Source organism: Glycine soja, chromosome 3, assembly GCF_004193775.1.
Source record: "Glycine soja cultivar W05 chromosome 3, ASM419377v2, whole genome shotgun sequence".
Classification (NCBI taxonomy): domain Eukaryota; kingdom Viridiplantae; phylum Streptophyta; class Magnoliopsida; order Fabales; family Fabaceae; genus Glycine; species Glycine soja.
In genome coordinates this window covers 40,670,432-40,694,673 of record NC_041004.1, presented here as the reverse complement: position 1 = coordinate 40,694,673, position 24,242 = coordinate 40,670,432, and the positions used below count along the sequence as shown (strand labels likewise).

General features: G+C 37.8%; 4 protein-coding genes across 5 annotated transcripts; 2 read left to right on the top strand and 2 right to left on the bottom strand.

Annotated features, from left to right (window-relative positions):
* The first annotated feature begins 4 nt into the window (after positions 1–4).
* Positions 5–2,695, top strand: LOC114405278. Its single transcript, XM_028367881.1, has one exon. It carries the CDS (start codon positions 5–7, stop codon positions 2,693–2,695), a length of 2,691 nt encoding a protein of 896 aa, XP_028223682.1.
* A 3,269-nt stretch (positions 2,696–5,964) lies between these two features.
* On the top strand, positions 5,965–7,381 carry LOC114407027 (probable membrane-associated kinase regulator 3). The gene has a single exon (XM_028369940.1). The coding sequence runs from the start codon at positions 6,084–6,086 to the stop codon at positions 7,206–7,208; it is 1,125 nt and encodes a 374-aa protein (XP_028225741.1). The 5' UTR covers positions 5,965–6,083; the 3' UTR covers positions 7,209–7,381.
* A 5,783-nt stretch (positions 7,382–13,164) lies between these two features.
* LOC114407026 (ankyrin repeat-containing protein At5g02620-like) lies at positions 13,165–16,949 on the bottom strand. Of its 2 annotated transcripts, XM_028369939.1 has the most exons (5): positions 16,810–16,948; positions 16,492–16,570; positions 15,732–16,264; positions 14,907–15,316; positions 13,165–14,290 (listed from the first exon to the last, which is right to left on the bottom strand). In XM_028369939.1, exons 3-5 carry the CDS (start codon positions 16,024–16,026, stop codon positions 13,430–13,432), a joined length of 1,566 nt encoding a protein of 521 aa, XP_028225740.1. In that variant the 5' UTR covers positions 16,027–16,264; positions 16,492–16,570; positions 16,810–16,948; the 3' UTR covers positions 13,165–13,429. The 2 variants fall into 2 exon arrangements, with proteins under 2 accessions (XP_028225740.1, XP_028225739.1); XM_028369938.1 differs by having other exon boundaries at positions 16,492–16,949.
* A 3,232-nt stretch (positions 16,950–20,181) lies between these two features.
* On the bottom strand, positions 20,182–23,315 carry LOC114407025 (ankyrin repeat-containing protein ITN1-like). Its single transcript, XM_028369937.1, has 3 exons — positions 22,704–23,315; positions 21,656–22,065; positions 20,182–21,238 (listed from the first exon to the last, which is right to left on the bottom strand). Exons 1-3 carry the CDS (start codon positions 23,209–23,211, stop codon positions 20,420–20,422), a joined length of 1,737 nt encoding a protein of 578 aa, XP_028225738.1. The 5' UTR covers positions 23,212–23,315; the 3' UTR covers positions 20,182–20,419.
* Positions 23,316–24,242: the final 927 nt, after the last annotated feature.

Sequence of the window (24,242 nt, the reverse complement as noted above, 5' to 3'; positions counted from 1 at the left end):
TTCCATGGCTGATTCCGGCACTGATCGAGTCGAGGCCGCCTTAGACCGCCTCACTTCGCGCATTGAAGATCTCCTCCAGCACGTGACCCCTTCACCATCACCACCCTTTCCCTCTCGTAACCCCGTTCCTGCACAGACACACAGACTGAAGTTAGATGTCCCCAGATTCGATGGGACTGATCCTATGGGCTGGATTTTTAAAATTACACAGTTCTTCGAGTATCACGGTACTCCTAATCAGGACCGCATCACCATTGCTGCTTTTTATATGGAGGGAAGGGCCCTTGCTTGGTTCCAGTGGATGTCAAGCAACGGCCAATTCACCTCTTGGCCCGTATTCCTACAGGCCTTGCAGACCCGGTTTTCCCCATCCAACTACGAGGATCCTTCGGGATCTCTGTTCAAACTTACTCAGCGAACCACAGTGACAGAATACTTATCTGAATTTGAAGAGCTTGCCAACAGGGTCGTCGGACTCCCAGCTCCATTTCTTCTCAGCTGCTTTGTTTCCGGTCTTGCGCCAGAAATTCGCCGCGAAGTCATGATCAACCAGCCTCTCACGGTGGCTCAAGCCGCAGGTCTCGCGCGCCTCCACGAAGAGAAATTGCGTGACCTCCGCTTCGATTTTCGCCATCCTAACCGCCCTCGAACCCCCCAACCACCACCTATAGTCTCACAGCACCCTCCGCCCCTATCCTCGTTTCCCTCTCCACGCGCCCCCTCACTTCCCCCTTTACTTCCATTACCACCGCGTACTAACCCACCACCGCCACCTACATTCCGTCGCCTGACCCCGGAAGAGCTAGCCTCGCGTCGGGAGCGGGGCCTCTGCTTCTCTTGTGACGAAAAGTTCCACAAAGGCCATAGGTGCGCCCCTAGGGTTCACCTTCTGATAGCAGACGCGGAGGACCCCGTGGAGCACATGGGTTCTAATATAGACCCATCAGACCCTATTGACCCGGGACCCGGCCCAATGGAAATACCCGACTCCCCAGCCCATATTAGCCTCAACTCCTTAGCGGGCCATTTAGCCCCCGAGACCCTCCGACTCGTCGGCGACATCTCCGGCATCCCTGTCTTGGTCCTCATAGACGGTGGGAGCACCCACAATTTCCTCCAGGAGCAGCTTGTGGTTCAATTGGGCCTTACCTCTCATCCCACCTCACCATTAAAGGTCATGGTCGGAAATGGACAGCACCTTCAGTGTCACACGATTTGTGACTCCGTCACTCTCATCCTTCAACAGCACTCGTTCACAGTGGATTTCTACGTGCTTCCAATTGCCGGCGCTAATGTCATTCTTGGTGTCCAATGGTTGCAATCCTTGGGGCCTATTTTAACTGATTACACTCACCTTAGTATGCAATTTTTTCATGATGGCAGGTTAGTCAATTTACAAGGGGACCCAGAGGCCCATCGTGGCCTGTTATCTTCTCCACAGTTTCGGCGAGCTTGCCGCAATCAAAACCAGAGTCTCTGCTTCCACATCACCATGCTTCCAAATGACTTGGACTCCCCGTTGACCAGACCCGTTGACCCTCAGGTACAACACCTCCTTCAACAGTTCTCCATCCTCTTTCAGGAGCCCAACGCCCTTCCGCCGGCCAGGGACACGGATCATCAAATCCACTTAAGACCCCATGCCACTCCAGTCAATGTCCGGCCATATAAATACCCCTATTACCAAAAGCGTGAGATCGAAACTCAGGTGGAAACAATGCTTCAACGAGGAATCATTCAACCCAGCAAGAGTCCATTCTCCTCGCCGGTTTTATTGGTCAAGAAGTCCGACAACACATGGAGGTTCTGCGTCGACTATCGTGCGCTGAATGCCCTCACAATCAAAGATCGTTTTCCAATCCCAACGATCGATGAGCTTTTGGACGAGCTAGGCGATGCTAGTTGCTTCTCCAAGCTGGATTTGTTGCAGGGGTATCATCAGATACGCATGCAACCGGATGACATCCCCAAAACGGCCTTCCGCACGCATCACGGGCACTTTGAATTCAAGGTGATGCCCTTTGGCTTGTGTAACGCGCCTTCATCTTTCCAGGCGACTATGAACACGCTTTTCCGACCGTATCTCCGGCGTTTTATCATCGTTTTCTTCGATGACATTCTCATATACAGCGTCTCTCTCAGTGATCACCTGCGTCACTTACAAACCACCTTTCAAGTACTTTATGAGAATCATTTTGTGCTTAAGCTCTCCAAATGTCTCTTTGCTCAACCCGAAGTCGAGTATTTAGGCCACCTGGTTTCATACAAGGGCGTTCAACCTGTCACTGCGAAACTCGATGCCATTGCTCAGTGGCCTCAACCTCGAACTGTTCGCGCTCTCCGCGGTTTCCTGGGCCTTGCCGGCTTCTACCGCAGATTCATCCATGGTTACGCCACCATCGCGGCACCACTCGTGAAGGCCACTACTGTTGAACCCCTTCAATGGACTTCCTCAACCCAGACTGCTTTTGAAACCCTCAAACAAGCTCTAACCTCAGCCCCGGTTCTCACTCTTCCCAACTTCCAATTGCCTTTTACCATTGAGACTGATGCATCCGCAATTGGGATGGGGGCTGTCCTATCACAACAGGGCCACCCAATTGCTTATTTCAGTAAACCCTTTAGTCAGAAGATGCTCCGCGCCTCCACTTATGTCCGAGAACTGTTTGCCATTACCGCCGCCGTGAAGAAGTAGCGGCAATACCTTCTCGGACATCCTTTTACCATCTTGACCGACCACCGCAGCTTGAAAGAATTAATAACTCAGGTGGTTCAAACACCCGAACAACACACCTATCTTGCTAGATTGATGGGTTATGACTACCAGATTCAGTATCGTTCCGGTAGCCATAATCAGGCCGCAGACGCGCTTTCACGCTTGCCGGAAAATGCTTCTCAAGCCCTACTCATCCTCTCTGTCCCATGTCTCACTTTTTTAGAAGAACTTCATGCCCAACTTGGTGCCAATCATTCCTTTCAGAACATGTTGCAGGAGGTTCAGCACCACCCCCACACTCACCCTGATTTCTCTATAGCCAACAAGCTATTATTGTATAAGGGTCGCATATGGTTGCCGTCGGACTTACCCATCATCCAAACCTTGTTGACGGAATATCACGCCACTCCTACGGGGGGACACGCCGGCGTAGCCAAGACGGTAGCTCGTCTCACAACCAATTTCTTTTGGAATGGCCTTAAGGATGATGTCACGCGTTTCGTTGCTAGCTGCGTAGACTGCCAAATCACCAAGTATGAGACTAAGAAGACAGCTGGCCTTCTCTGTCCCTTTCCTGTTCCTAGTCAACCTTGGTCTGACTTGTCCTTGGACTTTATCTGCGGTCTTCCACCATATCGCGGCAACACGACGATTCTTGTCGTAGTGGATCGTTTCTCCAAAGGCATTCACCTGGGCATGTTACCCCAGAGTCACTCAGCTCTCGCCGTGGCGCGCCTCTTCTTGGACTTGGTGGTTAAAATCCACGGCCTTCCCCGGAGCATCGTCTCCAACCGAGACCCTCTTTTTGTTAGTCATCTGTGGCAGGAACTATTCAAATTAAGCGGCACCCAACTCCGGCTGAGTTCGGCCTATCATCCCCAAAGCGATGGACAGACTGAGGTCTTAAACATAGTGGTGGAACAATACTTGCGTGCTTTTGTCCATCGGAAACCGGCAAGTTGGGGCAGATTGCTCCCATGGGTCGAGTGGTCTCACAATACCTCATGGATGGCGAACACCGGCACCACCCCTTACGAGATCACCTTCGGCCGGAAGCCTTTTAATTTCCCAGATTATATTGCGGGAACTTCCAGGGTCGATGCAGTGGAGGAGATTTTAACTGATAGAGACGCCACCTTCCAATTGATCCGCAAGAAGCTTTTAAAAGCTCAGAGCAAGATGAAGCACTATGCTGATCAACACCGCAGAGATGTCCAATTTGCCGTCGGAGATTGGGTCTTGGTCCGCCTTCGCCCATATCGCCAATATTCCGCGAAGGAGCAGCACCGTACCGGAGAGAAACTAGCTCGCCGCTACTATGGTCCTTTTAAAGTTGCCGCCAAGCTCGGACCTGTCGCGTATCGTTTGGAACTTCCAGAAGGGGTACGTTTACACCCCGTGTTTCATTGCTCGAAGCTGAAACCATTTCGCGGGGACCCGGACCTATCGTCACCACCTTCCCTGCCACCCACTTTCCATGGAACCCAACCTCTCATTTCTCCTTTAGCTATCCTGGGGCATCGTCGCGCGACCACTGATCCCCACAGCCCATGGCAAGTCTTGGTACAGTGGCAGGGCCTGTCACCAGAGGAGACATCATGGGAAGACTGGCAGCAGCTTTGCCAGGACTATCACCTTGAGGACAAGGTGATCCTACAAGGGCCGAGGGATGATACGGGTGCAGGAAACATAGAGGGTGTTACAGAAGGTGCTGAGGAAGAAGAGCAGAACAGGAGGGAAGAAGAAAGGGAGGTGCAAGAAGAAGGAAGGCCCAAGAGGAAGATCCTGAAGCCCAAGTACTTAAAGGATTACGTTTAAAGAAGGAGACACATCAGTATACTTAGCCTTAAGCTTAAATAGGAACATTAAGAATATATATATATATATATATATATATATATATATATATATATATATATATATATATATATATATATATATATATATATATATATATACTCTTCCAGAAGATATTCATAACCAATTCTGTTACAGGCATATTCTAGAATGATTCCATAGCTAGACAACTCAGCACAATTCTGTTATCAAACCATCTATATAATAGCATGTAAATAACAAGCTTAAGGCAATGAAAAATATACAATTTACCTAAATTTTCTCTTCTCTCTAAAGCTTCTTCTCCTTCTTCTCTGTGGAGGGTCTGGACCTCGAAATCCAGAAGCCATCATAAAAAGTTAGAAACTAATATTTTAAAAAGTGTTACTTCAAGTATTATTTCAAAAAACGCTAAAAACTATTTAAAAAAGTTATTTATCATACAATCAAATAAGCTAAGCTAGTTAAAAAAAGTTAAAAGTTAGTTTAAATGACCTAATGCATATAGACTTAAAGAAATTTTTTTAAAAACATTAGTTTTTGTTTGTGAGGTGCGTATGGCATCAATTGTTCCACGAGGAAGACCCAAATGGGTGGGTCAAGTCCCAGTTGATTTGTGACGCTTGAATTGTTAAACTCTTAAGTAAAAAGAGATATGTCCTAACTATTAGTTATAGATTTTGATTTGGTGGTAAGCACTTCATCCAGTATTAGAGCCAAGCTCAAGTTTGATTCCTAGCGATAGTTATAGCTTTTGGCCTAGTAGTAAATGCTCTATCCAACCGCTTCTATCTTTTTTATATTTTAATTTTTTATTTTTAAAATATTTATTCAAATTTTTTATTATCTATTTTAAATATATTATTTTATATTTTTCAACTACTTCAACAATTGATTTTATTGAACACTTGTGACCTAATAAACTAATTTTAAAGTTTCTTTATCACCTTTCAGCTTTTATTTATCCATTTTTAACTTTCAACTAGTTTTATTAAACAGTAATATTTTAAAAAATGATAGAAGCTACTAAAAAATTTATTTATCAAATTATTAAACAATTTTTTCAACAAATAAAAGTATTAAAAACTAATTGAAATGTTTTAGGAAACATGAGTTGTGTTATAACTTAGAGCATGTTTAGTTCCTAGCTGAGAGACCTCCAATATACATTCAAAAAGTAAGTGGTCATTTGCCAACTTTTAAAAAATAAGTAACCAAAGTAAAATCTAAAATAAAGATAAGAGAATAGCCAAGTAATTTAGACTAAAGTTAAGTCAAACTTAATTTTAGAAACTTTAGGCCATACATATACTTACAACTCACAAGTTTGCTTTTTTATTTTATAAATAAATAAATTTTGAAAAAAATCTTATATATAACAAACTTTGGTCTCATCTTCCCTCTTCACTAAAAAGAATACCCTGCCTTGCCTCTTTCCTTTTAGAAGGCTCAATTTCCCATAGGCATCTCCGTTCTGTGACACACACAAACAGAGGAATCAATAACCACAGCAGAGAAAGAGCCACATGAAATGGCCACAAAAAAGGTCTCATCGGTTCATGTAGATGAAGACTACATTGACATTGAACCAAGATTTTCTTCCCCCAACATCTTCTCTTCTTATTCCCTCGACATTCCACAACAGAACAACAACAACAACAACAGAGAATTCGAGTTCCAAAACAAGGAAGAGTCCATAACTTCCCCAGCTGATGAACTCTTTTACAAAGGAAAACTCCTTCCTCTTCACCTCCCTCCTCGCTTAGAAATGGTGGAAAAGCTTCTTGAAAACGCTGGTTCCACCTTTGGCTTTTCAAGATCACAGTCATCATTGGAAGACAGTAGATTTAGGATGTTGCAGTCAACAAATGCCACCACACCTCTTGAGTCCTGCAACATCTCTCCCTCGGAATCACGCAGGGTTTGTTCCTGCGAATCACTTCCATCTGAGTATCAATTTGAATGGTGCTCTAAGATAGAAGGGTTGGTTAGTGATCTTCATCATCATCATCACCAACAACAACATGTTCCTAAGAAACAGACCAAGCAGAAGCAGTTCTGGCTGGCTCAGGGGCTCAAGGCTTCAAAAAGTTACTTGAAATCCTTGTTCAGCAAATCTGGTTGCTCTGATAAGAGCTGTGCCAGTGATGCTGCAACGAGCAAAGTGGGGGAAAGTTCGATAGAAGTTAAGAAACCAAAATGCCAGAATGATGCTACGAAAAGCAAAAACAAAAACAAAAACAAAAGCCCATTTGAGTTGTTTTGTGACAACAAGCACAGGAGGCAGAGATCCTGCGCGGTGAAGAACAGTGACATGCTCGAAGATGGTTTCCTTAACAGCAGCAGCAGAAGGTCTTTCTCTGGGGTGATTCAGCGACATTATGCTTCCAAGGCTTCATCTTTGTCCACCTCTTCATCTGGGTCATCTTCTTCGTCTTCGTCTTTTTCACTCAGTTCAGCTGGGTCCTATGAGTTGCAATTGTTCAATAGGAGTATCAGTGCGGAGCTGGAGAATTCTATTGAGAGTGCCATTGCTCATTGTAAAAAGTCCCAGCAAAAGGGTGGTTTAAACAAGGTTTGTTCACAATCTGCCGTTTGTGGGAAAAAGGGAATAATGGAGAAGACCCTGGTTAGAAAGGATGAGTTTCTCATTTGAAATGCAATTGTATGTTAAGTGAGTTTGATGATGCTAGAGTTAATAGCTTGGTTTTGCAGCATTAACTTGTTAGAATTGATACTCTTGCTCTTGATTCTCTCTCCCACCCTCTCTCTCTGTCAATTCTTGTACATGTTGCATACTGAATAAAAATTGAACCTTTTTAGCAGTAACCATTGTTATGATTAGTCCAGGGGAATGCAATTCACTCAAGCGAAAGTGACTTTTGTTTTTTTTTATAAATAATGCATACTAATGATAAGTCTTCATGGGATTTTTCTCTATGACAAAGCGCTATGATAGGATACTGTCTTGTTGTCTTTTTAAATTTGAAATTGGTCGACACCAATTAACCATCCTGTGCCACCCCACGAATTTTTTAGATTTGACTGTTTAACAATTAACACTAAAGCACAGCTCCCACTTTCAAATCTCACTTAATTGTAGTTTTTTTGTCCCTAATATCCTATGCTGTGACATAACATATTAACATTAAGCCATTAACCCCTTTGAAATAGTAAGGCTGCCCCTCCAAAAATGTATATATGATAAGTTAACTGCACTCTAATGCAGATAATTTTCCCCACAATTTTTCTAAGTTTGGTTCACTGTAAAAAAGTAAATTTTTTACCTACTGCCAAGTCTATGTTCTGAATCTTGACTCTTTTCCCCAGAACTAGATTCTCAATGATTGCTTCTGGCTTTCCCAGCAATTATTCTTTCAGAGTCTAACAGAGATAACAGATAGGTGTGGTAGTGTATAAAAATGATGAGTGCCATATTTTTATCTCCTTTTTTTTTTTTCTTTCTAAAAACTGTGGAGTGTGGAGGGAGAACTTCACATGTCTCGGGGTTAAAGGGACATGAGCAAACCTCATATCCAAGGGAATGCTTTTCGAAGGAATTGAGTCACACTCTCGAGTCTTAAGTCTTGCGGACATAGCACCCTTTTACTATGCAAATATTTTAATCCCTTTTCCCCTTTTTCTTACTTTGTTTAAATTGTGAAAAGAAGGAAGGCAAAAGTTGAAGGTCATTTTAGAATAACCTAACAGTGGCCCAAAAAAGGTTATTAACAGCCATTCACCTTTTTGGAGGAGGAAAAACCCTAAAAAGTGGCAAAGAGTAGTCTCATCTGTGAGATGTGAAAATCATGGTACATTTGGTGCCTGAAACCTTTTCTTCGCCGACTTATCCTTTTTAAAAATAAAATCATCATTACTAACAACGAATCCCCAGCCAAGCAGCATAGCCATAGTTGACTGCAGAATACAGCTAAATTGTTGCAATTGTATAACCTTTATGCAATTACCAAAGTGTAATAGTAAGTAACTGACAAATTGTTATCACAAGATATGTGTCTACCTTCAATTTTAGAACCAAAAGAAAAGAAAAAGAATTCGGAATTTCATTCTGTAAAGGGTAAAGCCCCCACCACACACATCACAACTTGTTGCCATTGCGGGGCAAGGCATGTACTCTGCAGATGACACATTTTAAAAAATTAATAAAAAAAACAACGTAGTGTACAATTATTCTGCAGACAATTAAACCTTTACGCGTGCACTTCTTCCGTTCTTCGTTTCCTTTTGGTTTTGACTAAGCATTAATCTAAGCAAGCATGAAACTGAATCACATGCGGAGAATTCGAAGTTGCTTGCACCTATACGTGAATGTTGCAATGTAGTGCACCGATTAGACAAACACAAGGAACAAAACACATAGAACAACCAATTATTTTGATATTTTCCCTCCACCAATGAGTTGATTGTTCATAGTCCTAGTGGTCAATGGATAAAGTTAAGTATTTATCTCTGTCACTAGTCGCTACCTATGTGCAAGTTGATGTATTTTTTTTTTAAAAGATACTTAATATTTAAAGAATCTTCGAGAAAAGCTAAATCTGTTTAAAGCTCTAACATGCTAAACGATTTGAATTAATATCTCTGACTACAATATAAAGCCACTCACTATTCTAGTTTGGATTCCAGGCAAGAAGAAGTCCTAACGTAGAACTATCCCAAAACCAAAAGGCAAATGCTTACAAAATTAAATGTAGAGCACATTAAATATTGTAAAGCATCTATGTTCAACTAAATTCATGTGTACTTCAGTAGAAAAATGCAAATGAATAAAGTATGTTTGGATTACGAGAGTTCCAAACATGTTTTTGTAGAATGAACTCTAGTATATCTTTTGATCTCAAAAACATGTTTTTGTAGAATGAACTCTAGTATATCTTTTGATCTCAACTTACTTCTGAGTGGGTTCTTATTGTACCCCAAACATGCACTAATTTTGTGTCAATAAGACAAATGCTAATCAGTGGTTAAGAAAGTTTAATTTTTTTTTTATTAAGATGCATATTTCTATAATTTTTAAATGCGTTCTGGTATAAATTTCCTCACCAGTACACTAGTTAGCTAAACCATTTAGGTAAAACCTCTTAAATTTTTATTGTGTCAAATGTCTAATTAATATGGTATGCTTATATAGGATCAAAATATGAATTATGCCACTCAACTAATCATAAGGAAGCATGCAACCTGTAGATAGAGGTTTTGCAACTTGATTGATTAGTACGAGAGACATTTACATATTCTGAAAACTGATTTGTTGTTTTCTTTTCATCTTGTACAGTTGAATATTCCACGGGTCCCGGCAGTTTAAGAAGAAGAAGAAGAAGAAAGCACCAACCGAACAGATCTTCGTGCGTGAGTGTCATGGACATCGATATCATCCAAGAGTTTGCAACTTGCAAATAGTCACGTCAAATTCTCAAGCCATTAGTGTCCCTCTCTTATTATGAAAAATATTGCGTCCCATAAACCAAATCCCGCGTTGAGAATTTCGAACAAAGAAATGAACGTTTCCTTGCTCTGGTGGTTATTATGTTCCTCGCACACGACAATAGGAATGCATTGTTATATTGATCCTGTTGCGTCCAACTAGCTAGCAAGTATACCAATGTAAGCCTTCATTTAGTGGCATGGCCGTAATTTGAACAGGGAACTATTGATAGAAGACAGGAAACCCTATATTAGGTGATTCCCTGAAAATATTTTCCTCCATACCAACGTTCTTATGAGTGAAAAATTTGTATGCATAACAAAAAACCATTCTTAAATAGCCTCAGATATTCAATTAAATTCGTCTGTACTTCGGTACGTAGAAATGCAAATGAATAATTGTGTTCGATGTTGATGGTAAAAACCCTCAAAACTGTGTTATGTCTAATAAATATTGCTACGGATTGGGCTTGAGCCTCACTCCAAATCCTTGTTGAGCCCAAATGCCTCTAGGAAAGTTCACCAAAGTCAAATTCCAATGCTGAAGTGTAAATCATTATTTTGATCTATGAATGTGTAAACTAATGATTATTTAATTTTTGAAGGAATAAAAATTATAAATTTAGTCCTAAAGGTATAAAAAGTGTGACAATTAAGTATATAGTTAAGTTTTTGCAGAATTATTTTATTATTAAGTTGTAATATTCAAAAATAATTTAATATTAAGTTATAAAATTTTAAAACTAATTTGTCATTCAATTGTATGTTGGGATGTAATTATTATACTTTTTAAAAATGTAGTAAATCATGGAGCAATGTTACAATCATGGAGCCTACATGATATGAAGAAGCTTAAATTGACCCAAAAAAATGGTTAAATGCAATGGAAAAAGAATAACTCAAGATTTTGAAAAAGTCAAACATGAGAGTTGATGGACACCATGAAACTGGCCAGAAGCTGAAGTGGAATATGGAGGTAGCAGCCCTACACAAGAAAGATAATGATAATAATTTAAACAAAATAAGAAGAAGAAAGATTTGGAACTTAAAATTCAAATTAGGTGTCAACACATACTAAGAGAAAAATAAGTGTTAAAAATGTGTCTAAACATTTGTACATGTAGCTTGAAAAAGGATGATAATCTCGTTCTTATCATCTAAACTTAAAAGATATTATCAATTTGTTTTTAAGATTAAGATGCTATTAGTATTTGATTTTCTGTTACACTTTATATACAGAACCCGATAACAAAAATTTATAATAAGTTCCTCTATATATTCTGATCTCTTAAAATTATTTTTTCCGGAAAAAGAAAAACAACAAATATAATAGTCATACAACAGATGCATTCATACAAAGGAAGCATGCAACCTTAAATTTTTTTTAAAACATTATTAAAGATATTTGTTAACTTAACTGTTCTGAGAATTGATTTGTTGTTTTTTTTTCATCTTGTACATTTGTATTCCAAGGGTCCCGCTCCCGGCAGCTTAAGAAGAAGAAGAAAGCACCAACCGAACAGATTCATGGGTATCATCGAAGAGTTGCAACTTGCGTTAGTCACATCATTTGTCAAGCCATTTGCTAGTGTTGATTGGTGTCCCTCCTTAGAATTAATATATTGCTTCCCCTAAACAAATCCCGACTCAAGAGAATTTTGAACTAACAAATATAAACCTTCTCATGCTCTAGTTATGTTCCTCGTACACGACAATAGCAATGCATTATTAGCACTTCATTTGCATTTATCGATCATGTCATATCCAACTAGCTAGCAAATGGCACTGTAAGCTCTCATTTAGGATCGTTTGAACAGGAACATATTGATGGAAGACAGAAAACATTGCATTAGGAGTCAAAATGTGTATGCATAACACGACAAGTATAGTTCAACAATAATACTAAAAAAAGAGTATTATAAGCACACGTATAAGTAAATATTGATCTTATCCCTTTGACCCTTTCAAAAGAAAAATATGAAGGTGGCACTGTTGGGTGCAGTGACAAAGTGGAACACGTGAGTAATGTCAGCGGATACATTCAAGGCTTCAAATAAATCACTTTCTTCTGGATAGTTTGGACTGATATTTCTGCTTGTATATTGTCATGTCATATATATATATATATATATATATATATATATATATATATATATGTATATATATATTCTCCCTTTATTCTTTTTTTACGGCTGAAAAATTAGTAAAAAGTTACATTTCTTTTTCCCTTATAACTTTTCACGACCTGTTCCCCAACATATATTTAGTTGACGCTATCACACTTCACATCAGCTTCTATGATTCCATTTAGGTTCTTAGCCCACTGATCTATGAAATACTACAATGAATAATGCTGTCTCTTTTTTCGTTCTCTCAACGCAATGCAAAAGATTGTCATAGATTTTTACTTCGATGGAGACGTTAAATAGAACAAAAATATGATTTGGCTCTTACATTCGAATGTTCGAACTTTGAACTTCAAGTCATTTCTCTCTTCTCTCCTTCTCATTATTGCTTTGCTAATTACAACTGACATAGTAGATTCCAACTAATTAAACATAAATTAATTAATTAAATAAATAAATCAAGAGCCTTAAGAGCAGAGCTTTCGACAAGAAATGATACTGATTTCTGCATAGACCATGTGCCAGAAGGTCGTTTTGGAATTGTTTTCCCTCATTTTCACCTAAGATTCTTAGAAGGAAAGAAAATTTAACATAAAAGTATTAAGAAATTTGCAAGTCTTGTCACAGTGTTATTTTATTTCCTAAATCATACAAAGTTGGCACACATTAACTTAGTAAAGTGGTATATATATCATATATAGAAGTCGTTGGCACTTGCCAGTAATCCTTAAAGCAAAACTTTCTGTTTACTTTTTCCTTTTTATTCTTTGGTTTATTATATACACACAAACCAGGTGTCCAAAGTAAGTAGCCTTATTCATACTAATGAATCATAATAATAAAAATTTCATTTGATATGACTAAAAGGCTGAAGTAGATCGACTTCACTCTCTTCCTTTTTCTTTTTTGGTAGGGGCCGTGATCTCTTCGTTCTCTTCTAAAATAGAAATTCATAAAATCAGTTTACATAAGAAATACTAGTTACTCATTAATGGCAAGCCATAATAGTTTCATCTAAATAAAATTCTGTGATATAGGACATAGACAAACAGTAAATTTGTATAATATTCAAATTCTGATGAAGCTAATGTGAAAATACCTAAAATAGGCATGATGATCCAATACTTTCAATTTAGAATAACATTCACTTATCAAGTGGACTATGATTACATCTTTTGCCTGTGTTCTGCAAAGGCATGCTTTTGTTGCATTAGTTAATGTTTGTTTTACTAAGCAACAAACACCTACAATGTTAGTGTAACTGGCCAAAAAAGGAGGGAGAACTCTGAAATGGTAGAAATCAAAGTTATATTGCATACACTGTCTTATACTCATTCTCTGATCCTGACATCATTGACATAGACATTGACTGCCTACTGCTCATTGTTGTCCTAAGACTTCGCAATCTTGAGGCCTCAAGGCGATGAGCAATCACCCAATAACAGAGTGTTCCTAAAGTAGCTGCCATAATCAGTGTTCCTAGAGCTGTGGCTGCTATAGCCAACTCTTTATGATCCCCAACAATTATGTATGACATTGCAATAAATGCCACAGAAATCAGCACACATGCAACCCACATCAACTTATTTATAACTGCCATCATTTGTCTCTTTGCTTTCCTCTCAATAACAACCACTGATGTTTGGACAATCACAACAGCCAATGATATGAAGAGGGCAGTAGAATCAAAGATTATGAATATCATGAATCCAATATCCGGAGCAATATATGCTTCCCCAGGAGACATTCCAGGAGAGAGTTCACTTGGTTTCTCAGGATACTGGCCCGGGACATTAAATATGGCAGCAAAAGCAACTGTTGCAATAAGGACAGCAACAACAATGTTGGAGTTGATCGCATTGTTAAGCCCCTCAGTGTGCATTTTGTTGATTCGCTTCGCTATACCTTGCATACGTCTTTGCGTTTTAATTGTGTGTTCCAGCTGGTTATGAACCCCACTTTTTATGTCACTCACTGTTTGTTTGAGCTCAAGGGCCATGTTTGTAGTAGGTGACTTGATGGACTTGGCACTTTGAGCTCCATGATGTTGCAGAAAGTTGGCAATTTCCAAACGACCATTTTTCTCTGCAGTATCTAAAGCAGTTTCTCCAGATTTGTTGATAACATCTGTGTTTATTTCTCTGCAATCTAGTAACTTCTGAACAACCTGCAAGATTAGTGCAAAAGCATTAAGTTTACTTGCTATGGTTGCAGAACATAATCAAACAGCTGAAGCTAATCAATTCAGAAGAAGTTAAGCAAGGACCAGGGCAAATTGTTGAGGGTATTAAAATTTAAAAACAACGTAAAACTTAAGTAACAAACAAAAAAAAGCAGTTTGTACAAGTTATTAGATTTTTGCCCCCTCAGTTTACCATATCAATTGATTATGCTCACATGTATGACACTAGTGACACACAGTGCACAGCCACCACAGGCGCTGAATAAGTAAGTTTAAACTTTGAAGTTCATTTCTCTTATACTAACCAGGACACAAGAAAGACAAGCATCTACCTTTGAAATAATCTCCAATTTAAATTTTAATTACTATCTGTTAATCAATGTTAGTAAAACCAGACCATTTCTGAAGTATCACAGAAACATAGTATATTAGTATTCTGGAGCTAATAAAGAAATCTATTTTGTTGTTCATAGTCTTGGATGATGAGGAACTCTAGAATCTAATGTCTAAAATAAAAAGCACAAGTTCAGTTGACATAGAACAATACATTATCAGTTACTTTCTTAAGAAAGAAAACAGAAAAGGAAAGCAGTTTTTTTACCTGTAGACGACCCTTCCGGGTTGCTATATGCAGTGCAGTGTTCCCCTTGGCATCCACCATATTGGCCAAAGATGGATTCAATTTCACGAGCTCATCCACCAACTCAAGATTCTGTCCTTTAACTGCCATATGGAGTGCTGTCTGCCCCTTTTTATCAATTCTCATTGCAATTTCTGGTTCTTTGCTCACAAGGGCCTTGACAACCTCCATGTAGCCATTTCTTGCAGAAGAATGCAACACAGTTTTCCCATTGCTTTTTGCAATAGTTACCAGGCTATTACCTTTTTCCAAGAGAAAATTTACTACCTCAATGTGTCCTTGTGCTGCAGCAGTATGCAACACAGTAGTGTTCGACAGATCAACAGTCATTGAAATTTCAGGAAAGGCCTCCATGAGGACTTTCAATATCTCTGCAAACCAATAAAAGTGAAAATCACTTAGACAAATTCCAAATTTAAATTGATAATAAAATTATAATTTAGGTAATCAATAAATAAGAGTCTATTGGAAACCTAAAATTCTAACAGACATAAAGATTCTGGCAAATTTGAAGGGAGGAAAAAGTACTTAAATCATTGAGAAATACATATTGTTGGGTATCAAATCAATACATAACCAAGTTTCTTTCACAAATTGAGCAAAGACTTAAGATATGTAGCATAGCATTCATCAAGATGAAGTTAAATTAGTGCAAAAGTACAGGTATACTCAAATGGTTTTAGCAAACACCCTGGTATAAAAAAGTCACATGGACCAATATACAATACGTAGTGACCTAGTAAGGATCCTACACCTACCCATTTCAAGAAAATTAAAGAGACTTACCCAAGTGTCCATTTTTAGCAGCAATGTGGAATGCATCAAATCCATTTCTAGCTTTGAAGCTGGCCAACCCAATATCATGGTATCTAATCAATTCCTTGAGTATATCAAGATGACCATTTTCAGCAGCAACATATAAGGCAGTTTCACAAGAGTTGTTTTGTTTTGAAAGCAACTCCTTTAATTCTTCCTCTGGACTCTGAGAGATGATTTCCAGAACCAATTCTAAATTTCCAGCTCGGATTGCCGATTGCAGGGGAGAATCTCCCCGTATACCTGTTAATTGTTTCTTCATCATCTTTGGAGTGTATCTTTACTACTATGATGGAGCTCCAACTTATCAAGTTTACATTTCTTTAAGAGTATCCAAGTTACAACTATTGATTGCCTCCCACTTGTATCAATTCACCAAGGCAATTCAAAATTGTACATTAAGGTAAGCACTCAAGGTCCACTTGATTTAAAAACACATTCTGACCACTTCAGCGTTCAATCAGACTCCACTTCTTCTTGCTTGTAGAGGCAATTTGAGATAGCTACATAAAAATAAAAAAATAAAAAATCAAGAGTAAGCAATAGGAACCAAAATTTAATTCAAAGCAAAAACCTTTTTTTTAAAGGGGGAAGCAATATGGATTCAACAAATCTACAAAAATATTGGGGAATTGAAGTTGTTGATCTTTTGAAACAAAAAAAGGAAATCAATTCAATAAATGGGTAAGCAACAATTAATTAAAGTGGAAAAGAAAAAACAACAACTAACCAAGAAATCAAGAACAAGACATCTTAGGTTGTGCTTTGAAAGAGAGGGGTGGTTTGCTGTGCTCCTGTTCCTAAGACATCTAGAAACCGAATAAGAAACTAGTATTAATTAATAACTTCAAAAAGGAAGAAGTTCGAGAAGCAAGTGAAGAACGCGGGAAGTTGAGGTGTGAAAAGGCAGTTGAGAAACCTTCTCCACCGTGTTCAACGGAGGAAAAAGGTTACCCCTTTGTGGAAGTACTTAGAGATAGAAAATAATTAAGAGACAGAAGAACAATGAAAGAATGGAGCAAACGCGGAAAAAGAAAATGCACGACACGAGTTAGGCCGAGTTTGCCGGTTTCAACTTTGCATACAATGTGCTCAACTTCGCATTTCATATATCATACATTGCTAACTATCTATTGACTTTCTGATGAATCAATTTTGTCAGAAAACAAATTGGTCGCTGCTTCTCTCCTTTTAATCATTTTATTTAAGATGATGGAATCTAATACTGTTCAAATTCATTACACATATTTTTTTTTTAAGAAATTTAATTTTTACCAATTTGGCACGGATTCAAAAATATCCGTCTGCAAACTAAAACGAGTAAAATTTATAGCTCGTAGTTGTTTGCTACTTTGTTTATACAAAGAACAATGATTTATAAAGATCCTATTTTTCTAAACACCTAATTAATACTTGTTATTTCTTTCTATTTTTCTATTTATATTGTGTTATATTACTTATTATATTTATATATTTTTTCTTTTATCTCTTTTCCACTAAGTGTGAACTAATATTTTGGGTTTACAAAAACCATTTTGGTTATACAAATAACATTAACTCGCACAATTAATTAAACAGAAATGATCCGTGATAACTAACCGCTAATTTGCAACTGCAGGGAAAATAATAATAAAAGAGAAAAAAAGTGTAAATGATAAGTAATAATAATATAAAAATATATTATATGCGAGAAAAAGAAAAATAACAAATACTGTATTAATAAAAAGTATGCAGTTAGAGTGTAAAAAACAATACTCAGCTATAAATTTTTTATACATGTTTTTATATATGTATAAAAAGGTACGTAGGAATAGAAGAATAGAACTGTATTAAAAAAATAAAAATCACTATCTAAAAGTAGAAGTATACATGTTTTTATTGTTTGCTGGTGTTAGTGGATATGATTTTCTAAGGTCGGTTTAAAGAAGGGGTTAAAATAATATGGATGAAGTCTAAGATTTAAACATCAATATTATCATTGTAAAAAGAAAACTGGATATGATTTTCTTTATAAAATTTGGCCCACTTCCCCGTGGGCATAGAGTTGCAAATTAAAAATTCAATGTTACAAAAAGACTTAGTTATTGATTTGTACTTAAATCATTTAAAATACATCAATTTGGTTTTTAAATTTTAAAACGTTCAAATTAGATCTTTTAATTATTAGAAAAGGAAAAAGGAAAAAAGAAAAAAAAAATGTTCTATCGAGTAACTTACAATACGTGTCCAACTCTTCCAGTAACACCACATGCAACCGGTTAAAAACTAAAAAGGAGGGACTTTATTGGCAAAACGGATAAACATGTATTTTTCACTTCAAATTTGCTCATTTTAGCAAAGAAAATTGCAGCAGTAGGGCCCACAATTTTTTGAATATTTCTGTGGTACCAAACATATGCTAAATCCTACACCACATTGTGCGTCCACATGGAAAGACACTTGTCTTAGCTGAGATATACACATGAAATATAAAAATAAAATAAAAAAACATTAATTTTCTTCTTAACCATCATCATTAATGCTTAATCCACCGGTTAAGAAACACTACTACTGTCTTGAAAAGTTTTCTTACTTGGGACACAAAACAGTTTTTCACCTTAGAAGTCGTCTTGATTGCATCCAAAAATATAGAAAACAATGAAAAGACATAAAAAGAAATGTTTTATTAAAGAAAAAAGGAAAGGAAAATGATTAAAGTAGAGACGGTTAAGCATGTGTAATTGAGGAAGTAATTTGATCAGAGAGAGTGGTGGCATGGGCGGCAGCTAGTGACTCAGAGGGGGTTTATGGTCCTTTGGTTTGGTGACACAGACACGAATCGCTGTGTGGGTGTTTGAGACCACCACGGCATTGCTTCAATCTCAATCCCACTTGCCAAATCACTATTCCTCCTTTTGTCTCTTTGCTCCCTTACCTTTCACACTCTCTTTGACTCAGTCTTCCTTACTAGCTACAACACCCACCAACATTTGTCAAAATTTATACCAAACATTGGTAGCGGAATACATTTATAATTTATGAGTAAACAGTCTATATACTAATTGTATAAAGAGACATGCACGACTATTTAATCATAAATTGTTCTACATAATCAATTTGTTAATGAGTTTAATTTCTATGATAATATTAGAAATGATCTTCTGCAGAAATTTTTATTCTAATGCTAATTTTTACCACCTGAGTTCTGATACTTAACAAAAATTCTGACCAGTTATCAACAGGCAGGTCTATCTTAGTTGGTTTACAGGGTATGGGAATTGTTGTAAACTTCCTTTTCTTATGAATTAAATAAAACAATTCTGAACAGTTGAACATGGTTGTTATGTTTCGGTTGATCCTCTGCTGCAATTTAGAGCTGTTAATCTTGAGCTACATAATACCAACCAAGCATCACATTTGTAAGCAGTCTCCAAGACAGGATTTCTCAAATTCGTACCTAAAATTAATTTGCAGACAGAGAATATTTGATTCCCAACAAGATGAACTAAACTAATTTTTGATGTATCACCAAAAAAAAAAAGTTAGAGTTTCCAGTTCACAAGAGATCAGCAAGTGAGGCCCTTTGGGCCCTCCATGTATATTTTTTTTTTTTTAAAAAAAAGAGATCAGCAAGTGGAACACCCTGAAGAGTCATAACTTCAATCGCAGTCCAACATCTAGTGTTTGCATTTGAAAGTGACCCAAACGGCCTTGCCCTTTTTCTGACATAGCTCACAATTCACAAAGATACGGATTACGGTGTAGATTTATCGTGCTGGACCAAAATTAGAGTCAAGAAATTAAAGATGGTGGAAAAGGGGGGAAAAATTAGAGTAGCAATTCAGAAGTGTGGTTAATCCGAGTTATAGGAATCATGGCTTTAGGACAAATGTTATTCAAATGCAAGCATGCTTGAAACCCTATTTTGGGGCCCAATGACCACAGTAACAGTCGGGGCTTACACAACAGCTCATGAACCTTATTTGAGAAAAATCCAACTTTTTCCCTAATAATAAACTCAAATTCTTGATCCCAAGCAACTCACATTATTAGTGTTACCCATAGCCAGTTACATTACTCCCATCCTTTCTTTCATCAAATTTAAATTGTTCTTCATTATCACTTTCTGTCTTATTTAAATCAAACTCCATATCTTTATTGTTAGTGAAGTGCCTTTGAGCCTTACGGCTGACTTTTTCCAAATTTCGTTTGTTTACAAAACCAGACCCAAAGCTAATTATTTTGTTAACAATCAAACTATATATTTTATCCCCTTTATCATGAATGTTATTGGGAGTTTAGTTGATTTTTATAGCAATCAATACTTCAAACTGAGCCAAAATTACTTTTACAAAAATATGGTCGCGCTTTTGACCACTTTAACAAAAGCTACAAAAACAATGTTGACAAATACTAGATATATGACAACTGGTGTGTGATGTGAAATCAACCTTCATAAGAAACAGTGTAACTGACCACTTTGGCTTCCTTATATTGTTCCCTTTGAAACAATGAGTAACAAGGAACCATTTTACTTACATAAAAGCCATTCTCTATGAACAAAATGAAACCTCCAAATTAAGCTAAGAGTCCTTTCTCAATGCCTGCCAAATAAAAATAAATACAAAAGCATTGAACAGAAGGATCAAACTTACATTAAAGTCCCAAATTAAGTAACATCAAATGGCATAGATTGGATTTATTTCCGAATCATCCGAATTTGAAAGGCGACACAATTGTGTTCCTGTCTTAGAGAACTTCCTCATCCTTCGGGAGCGTTTGGATTTCACCACATAGTATGTCATGGTACCAAGAACACCACCCATTACGACGGCTCCTACAATGGTAACAAGTATTGCAGCCCATTGGCTGCGTCGACCAACTACTATATAAGATGCTGTAATGAACGAAACAGAGGTGCAGACAGAGGCTAACCACATCATCTTGTTGATCACCTCCACAACCCTTCTTTCAGCCTTTATCTCCCCTCTAACAATCGTGATTTGAACCACCACCACACTTAATGATGTAAAGAGTGCTATTGCATTGGATATGAAGAAGGCCTTGAAAGACGCAGTGTGTGCCATCACTGCCACCCCTTGATCATTGTCCCCACCAGGAACTGTGAACATTGCTGCAAATGCAACCGCTGCAAATAGCACAGCAACCACCGTTACTGAGTTTGCAGCATTGTTGATTCCAGCTCTGTGCAGCTTTCGTAGCTCATTGGCAATCCCACTCACGTTCTTGTTTGTTTTTCGAGCTTGTTCCAGTTGAAAATACACATCTTTCTTGATTTGTGTCATGGTTTTCCTTAGCTCGTCCCTTGGTTGGTTGAGATCATTGGCTTTAACTGCACCATAACGAATGAGACACTCTTTGATCTCCAGAATTTCCTCTGATATTGGAAGCCCCTCCGCCAAGTCAAGAGCTGTCTTGTGGTCTCTTGTCAAGGTATTTACATTGGTGTCAGGTAGAAGTAACAGCTCATGCACTATCTGCATGAATTTTTGCAAGTCAGCATAACTACAAACATATATATGTTGTTCACAAACAATATCAACAGATATAGAAAACCATAACTCTTTCAAACATATTTTCCTCAATTAATTAAAATTTATTAAGTCTTGTTAAAGAATAAGGAAAAAAATTTAAGTGCGCCTAAGTCTCAAAAGAGTTTAATTGCGTCGAAAATTCCGGACCAAAGATTAATCTCAACTAGTCCAAAAAACTAAAATTTGTGAGGATATAAAGTTTGTAGAAATACTTCCGAATCGGACTAGATTCCAAAGATCCTAATTAGGATAGGATACTACCCAAAAAAATAATGTGAATTGAAAAATATTGAGAGAAAAAGTGTTGTTAACATTCCTCAATGCTCATAAAACTATAGGACATGCATGAAGATAACATACCTCTGTCCTCTTTTTCCTTGTGGCTACATGCAACGCAGTATTGCCAAATTTGTCAGGAAGCATGACAATGGCTGCATCCGCAGCAAGAATCAGCTTCACCACTTCACAACTAACCCCTTTGACAGCCATGTGTAGCGCAGTTTGTCCTTTCTTATCAGTCCTTCGAGCAAGTTGTTGATCCTTCCGTAGTAGTATCTTTACAACACTCACATGTCCCTGGCGTGCAGCTAAATGTAGCGCATTTTTCCCGTTGGACCTAGTCATCTCCAACTGAGTAGGATCCCTAGACAACAACTCTTCAACGACATCTGCATGCCCTCGTGTAGCCGCAGAGATTAGAGGAGTTGCATTTGACTGCGCAAACGTCTTAATCAAACCGGGATCATGGTCTAGTAGCGCCTGCACAATGGCTGCCACAATAAAATATACACAGTTGTAATGTTGCGTACACATTCCCCTCAAATACTAGCAAAACATTTTATAATGCATCTTTTTCATTTCGTACCTCTTAAGTAAACTTTGATCAATACTATGAATAAAGGTGATTTCTCTTATACCTCCTAGTTTCATAAGATATTGGTGCACTTTTACACTTAATGATGAAATTTTAATCAATATGCTTTACATCATATCTAGAGCATATTAAGTAATCTCAATATTTTCTTTAAAAAAAATTACACTTGGCGTTACCAAAGTATAATTATTTGCATGGTTCATCTTTGTATTCAACTAATAATAGAATTTGTAACGTAAGATTCTTAGAAATATCAGATAGCTATAGATAGATAGATTAGCATCACACTCTAGTTAAAGTTTGATTGGGATGAAGAGCGCATGATATACTTAAATCCGTCGTTGAACTATTGAGCCAATAACAAAACTCTTGTATTATTGGAAGGGCAGCATAATAACTCTCTTATCATTATATTTGGGTAATGAGGAGGAAGTATGCACGTGACGATTGCATAGATTAAGTAAAGAGGATACGAAAATCCTTTGAAAGAAAGGGGTGGTGCGTGAGTTAGAGCATGTTATTAATTGTACGTACCAAGATGACCTTTGCTAGCGGCAATGTGCAAGGTGTCAAAGCCGGAGCGGTTTTTAGAGGAAAGCGCGTCGTGGCTGGTGTGAGGGAGGAGCTCCTTTACGACGTCGAGGTGGCCCTTTTCAGCTGCGGTGAAGAGGGCGGTTTCTCCCAGCTCATTCACCTCATTAAAGATGGCGGACCTGACACTGGCAACCTCGGCGTCGAACTCGAAGCTCCCCATCATGATGGAGTCGATCTCGGCGAGGATCTGGCGGACGGAGGCCGCGTCGCCGCGCTGCGCGGCGAGGTGCAGCTCGGTGTCGTTATGGCGGCCGGTGACTTGCTTGACATATTTTTTCCTCGGGGTGTCGAGGCGTTTGCTGGAGTTGGAGAGGAGGAGGGATTTGTTGGAGTTGGAGAGGAGGAGGGCCTTGCCGGAGGTGGAGAGGAAGAGGGTGGGGCGAGGGGTGGTGGGGGTGGTGGGCTCGGAGAGAGGGGTGGTGTGATGAGGGTGACGATGATGATCCATGATCGCCCGCACCAACGACCAAGATGGTGGGGGTGGTGGGGGGTGCCTACCCCATTCCACAATCTTCTCAACACCACAACACCGCAACACTGCGTCGTTTTGGTTTGCTTTGCACCATAAGCGGAATCTCCCTTCACTGGTATCGTTGGTTTGTTTCTTCGTTGGCTTGCCTCCCCTTCATTCGTTCCTCTATTTCCACACGCCAACCTTTTATGACAGTCCATTTTTTTTTCTTTTCTTTTTTATAAGTTAAAGTTTAGGTGAATTGAAAAGAATAAAATGAATTCTCAAAGAATATTTATAGTGTCATTTAAATATTATTCACCAATAAAATTATTATATTGAATTTATGTCCTTTCAGGAAAAAAGACATGAGTTGGTCCTTAATAACGGCATCAAACTTTATTTTTATCATAGTTTAAATATTAATTATATAATATAAAATATAACTGTATATAGAAAAAAATTGTAAAAATTTTAAATGAGAATCACATTATTCATTTTTGTCTAGGATAGAGATCACTTATATCTTTTTGCAGCTAAATAATTCTTATTTATGTGAATATAAAAAAATATCATTATGTTAATTTTTTGGGTTATATTATTCATTTTAATGCTAATAATATTATAACCATTATGTTGTACGAAAGTTAATTTTGTAAGTTACGAAAGTTGGCAATCAATTACATGATTTACATCTTGGATGAAAATACCACAGTCTAGCTCACTCACAATTAAAACAAGTAAAATAAATTCACCTCAGCGATGACATTTTATAAGATGTGCATTTTCTTTCACAGTAAATTAATGTCTTTGTACAATATTTAGTATTTTTAATTAACATTATCCTTAGTGTTAAATTTAGAAAGAAGTGTTAAATTTATTGAAGTAAAGATGATTTCGGCTAATAATTTTGTGAAGAAATATACTAATTAATTTATTTTCAATAATAATTGTGTTTGGGTCGATTAAATTCATATTTGTATAATTTTTTTAAAAAAAATATTACATCAATTTTCAAGTATATGAAT

Bases quoted from the DNA above. Each gene is read 5' to 3' on its own strand.
- LOC114405278 (XM_028367881.1), top strand. From the start codon at position 5: ATGGCTGATTCCGGCACTGATCGAGTCGAGGCCGCCTTAGACCGCCTC.
- LOC114407027 (XM_028369940.1), top strand. From the start codon at position 6,084: ATGGCCACAAAAAAGGTCTCATCGGTTCATGTAGATGAAGACTACATT.
- LOC114407026 (XM_028369938.1), bottom strand. From the start codon at position 16,026: ATGATGAAGAAACAATTAACAGGTATACGGGGAGATTCTCCCCTGCAA. The intron at 15,317-15,731 runs GTAAGTCTCTTT...ATTGGTTTGCAG, and splicing joins TGCTAAAAATGGACACTTGG to AGATATTGAAAGTCCTCATG. The intron at 14,291-14,906 runs GTAAAAAAACTG...CTAATCTTGCAG, and splicing joins CCCGGAAGGGTCGTCTACAG to GTTGTTCAGAAGTTACTAGA.
- LOC114407025 (XM_028369937.1), bottom strand. From the start codon at position 23,211: ATGGATCATCATCGTCACCCTCATCACACCACCCCTCTCTCCGAGCCC. The intron at 22,066-22,703 runs GTACGTACAATT...TTATTGTGGCAG, and splicing joins CGCTAGCAAAGGTCATCTTG to CCATTGTGCAGGCGCTACTA. The intron at 21,239-21,655 runs GTATGTTATCTT...AAATTCATGCAG, and splicing joins CAAGGAAAAAGAGGACAGAG to ATAGTGCATGAGCTGTTACT.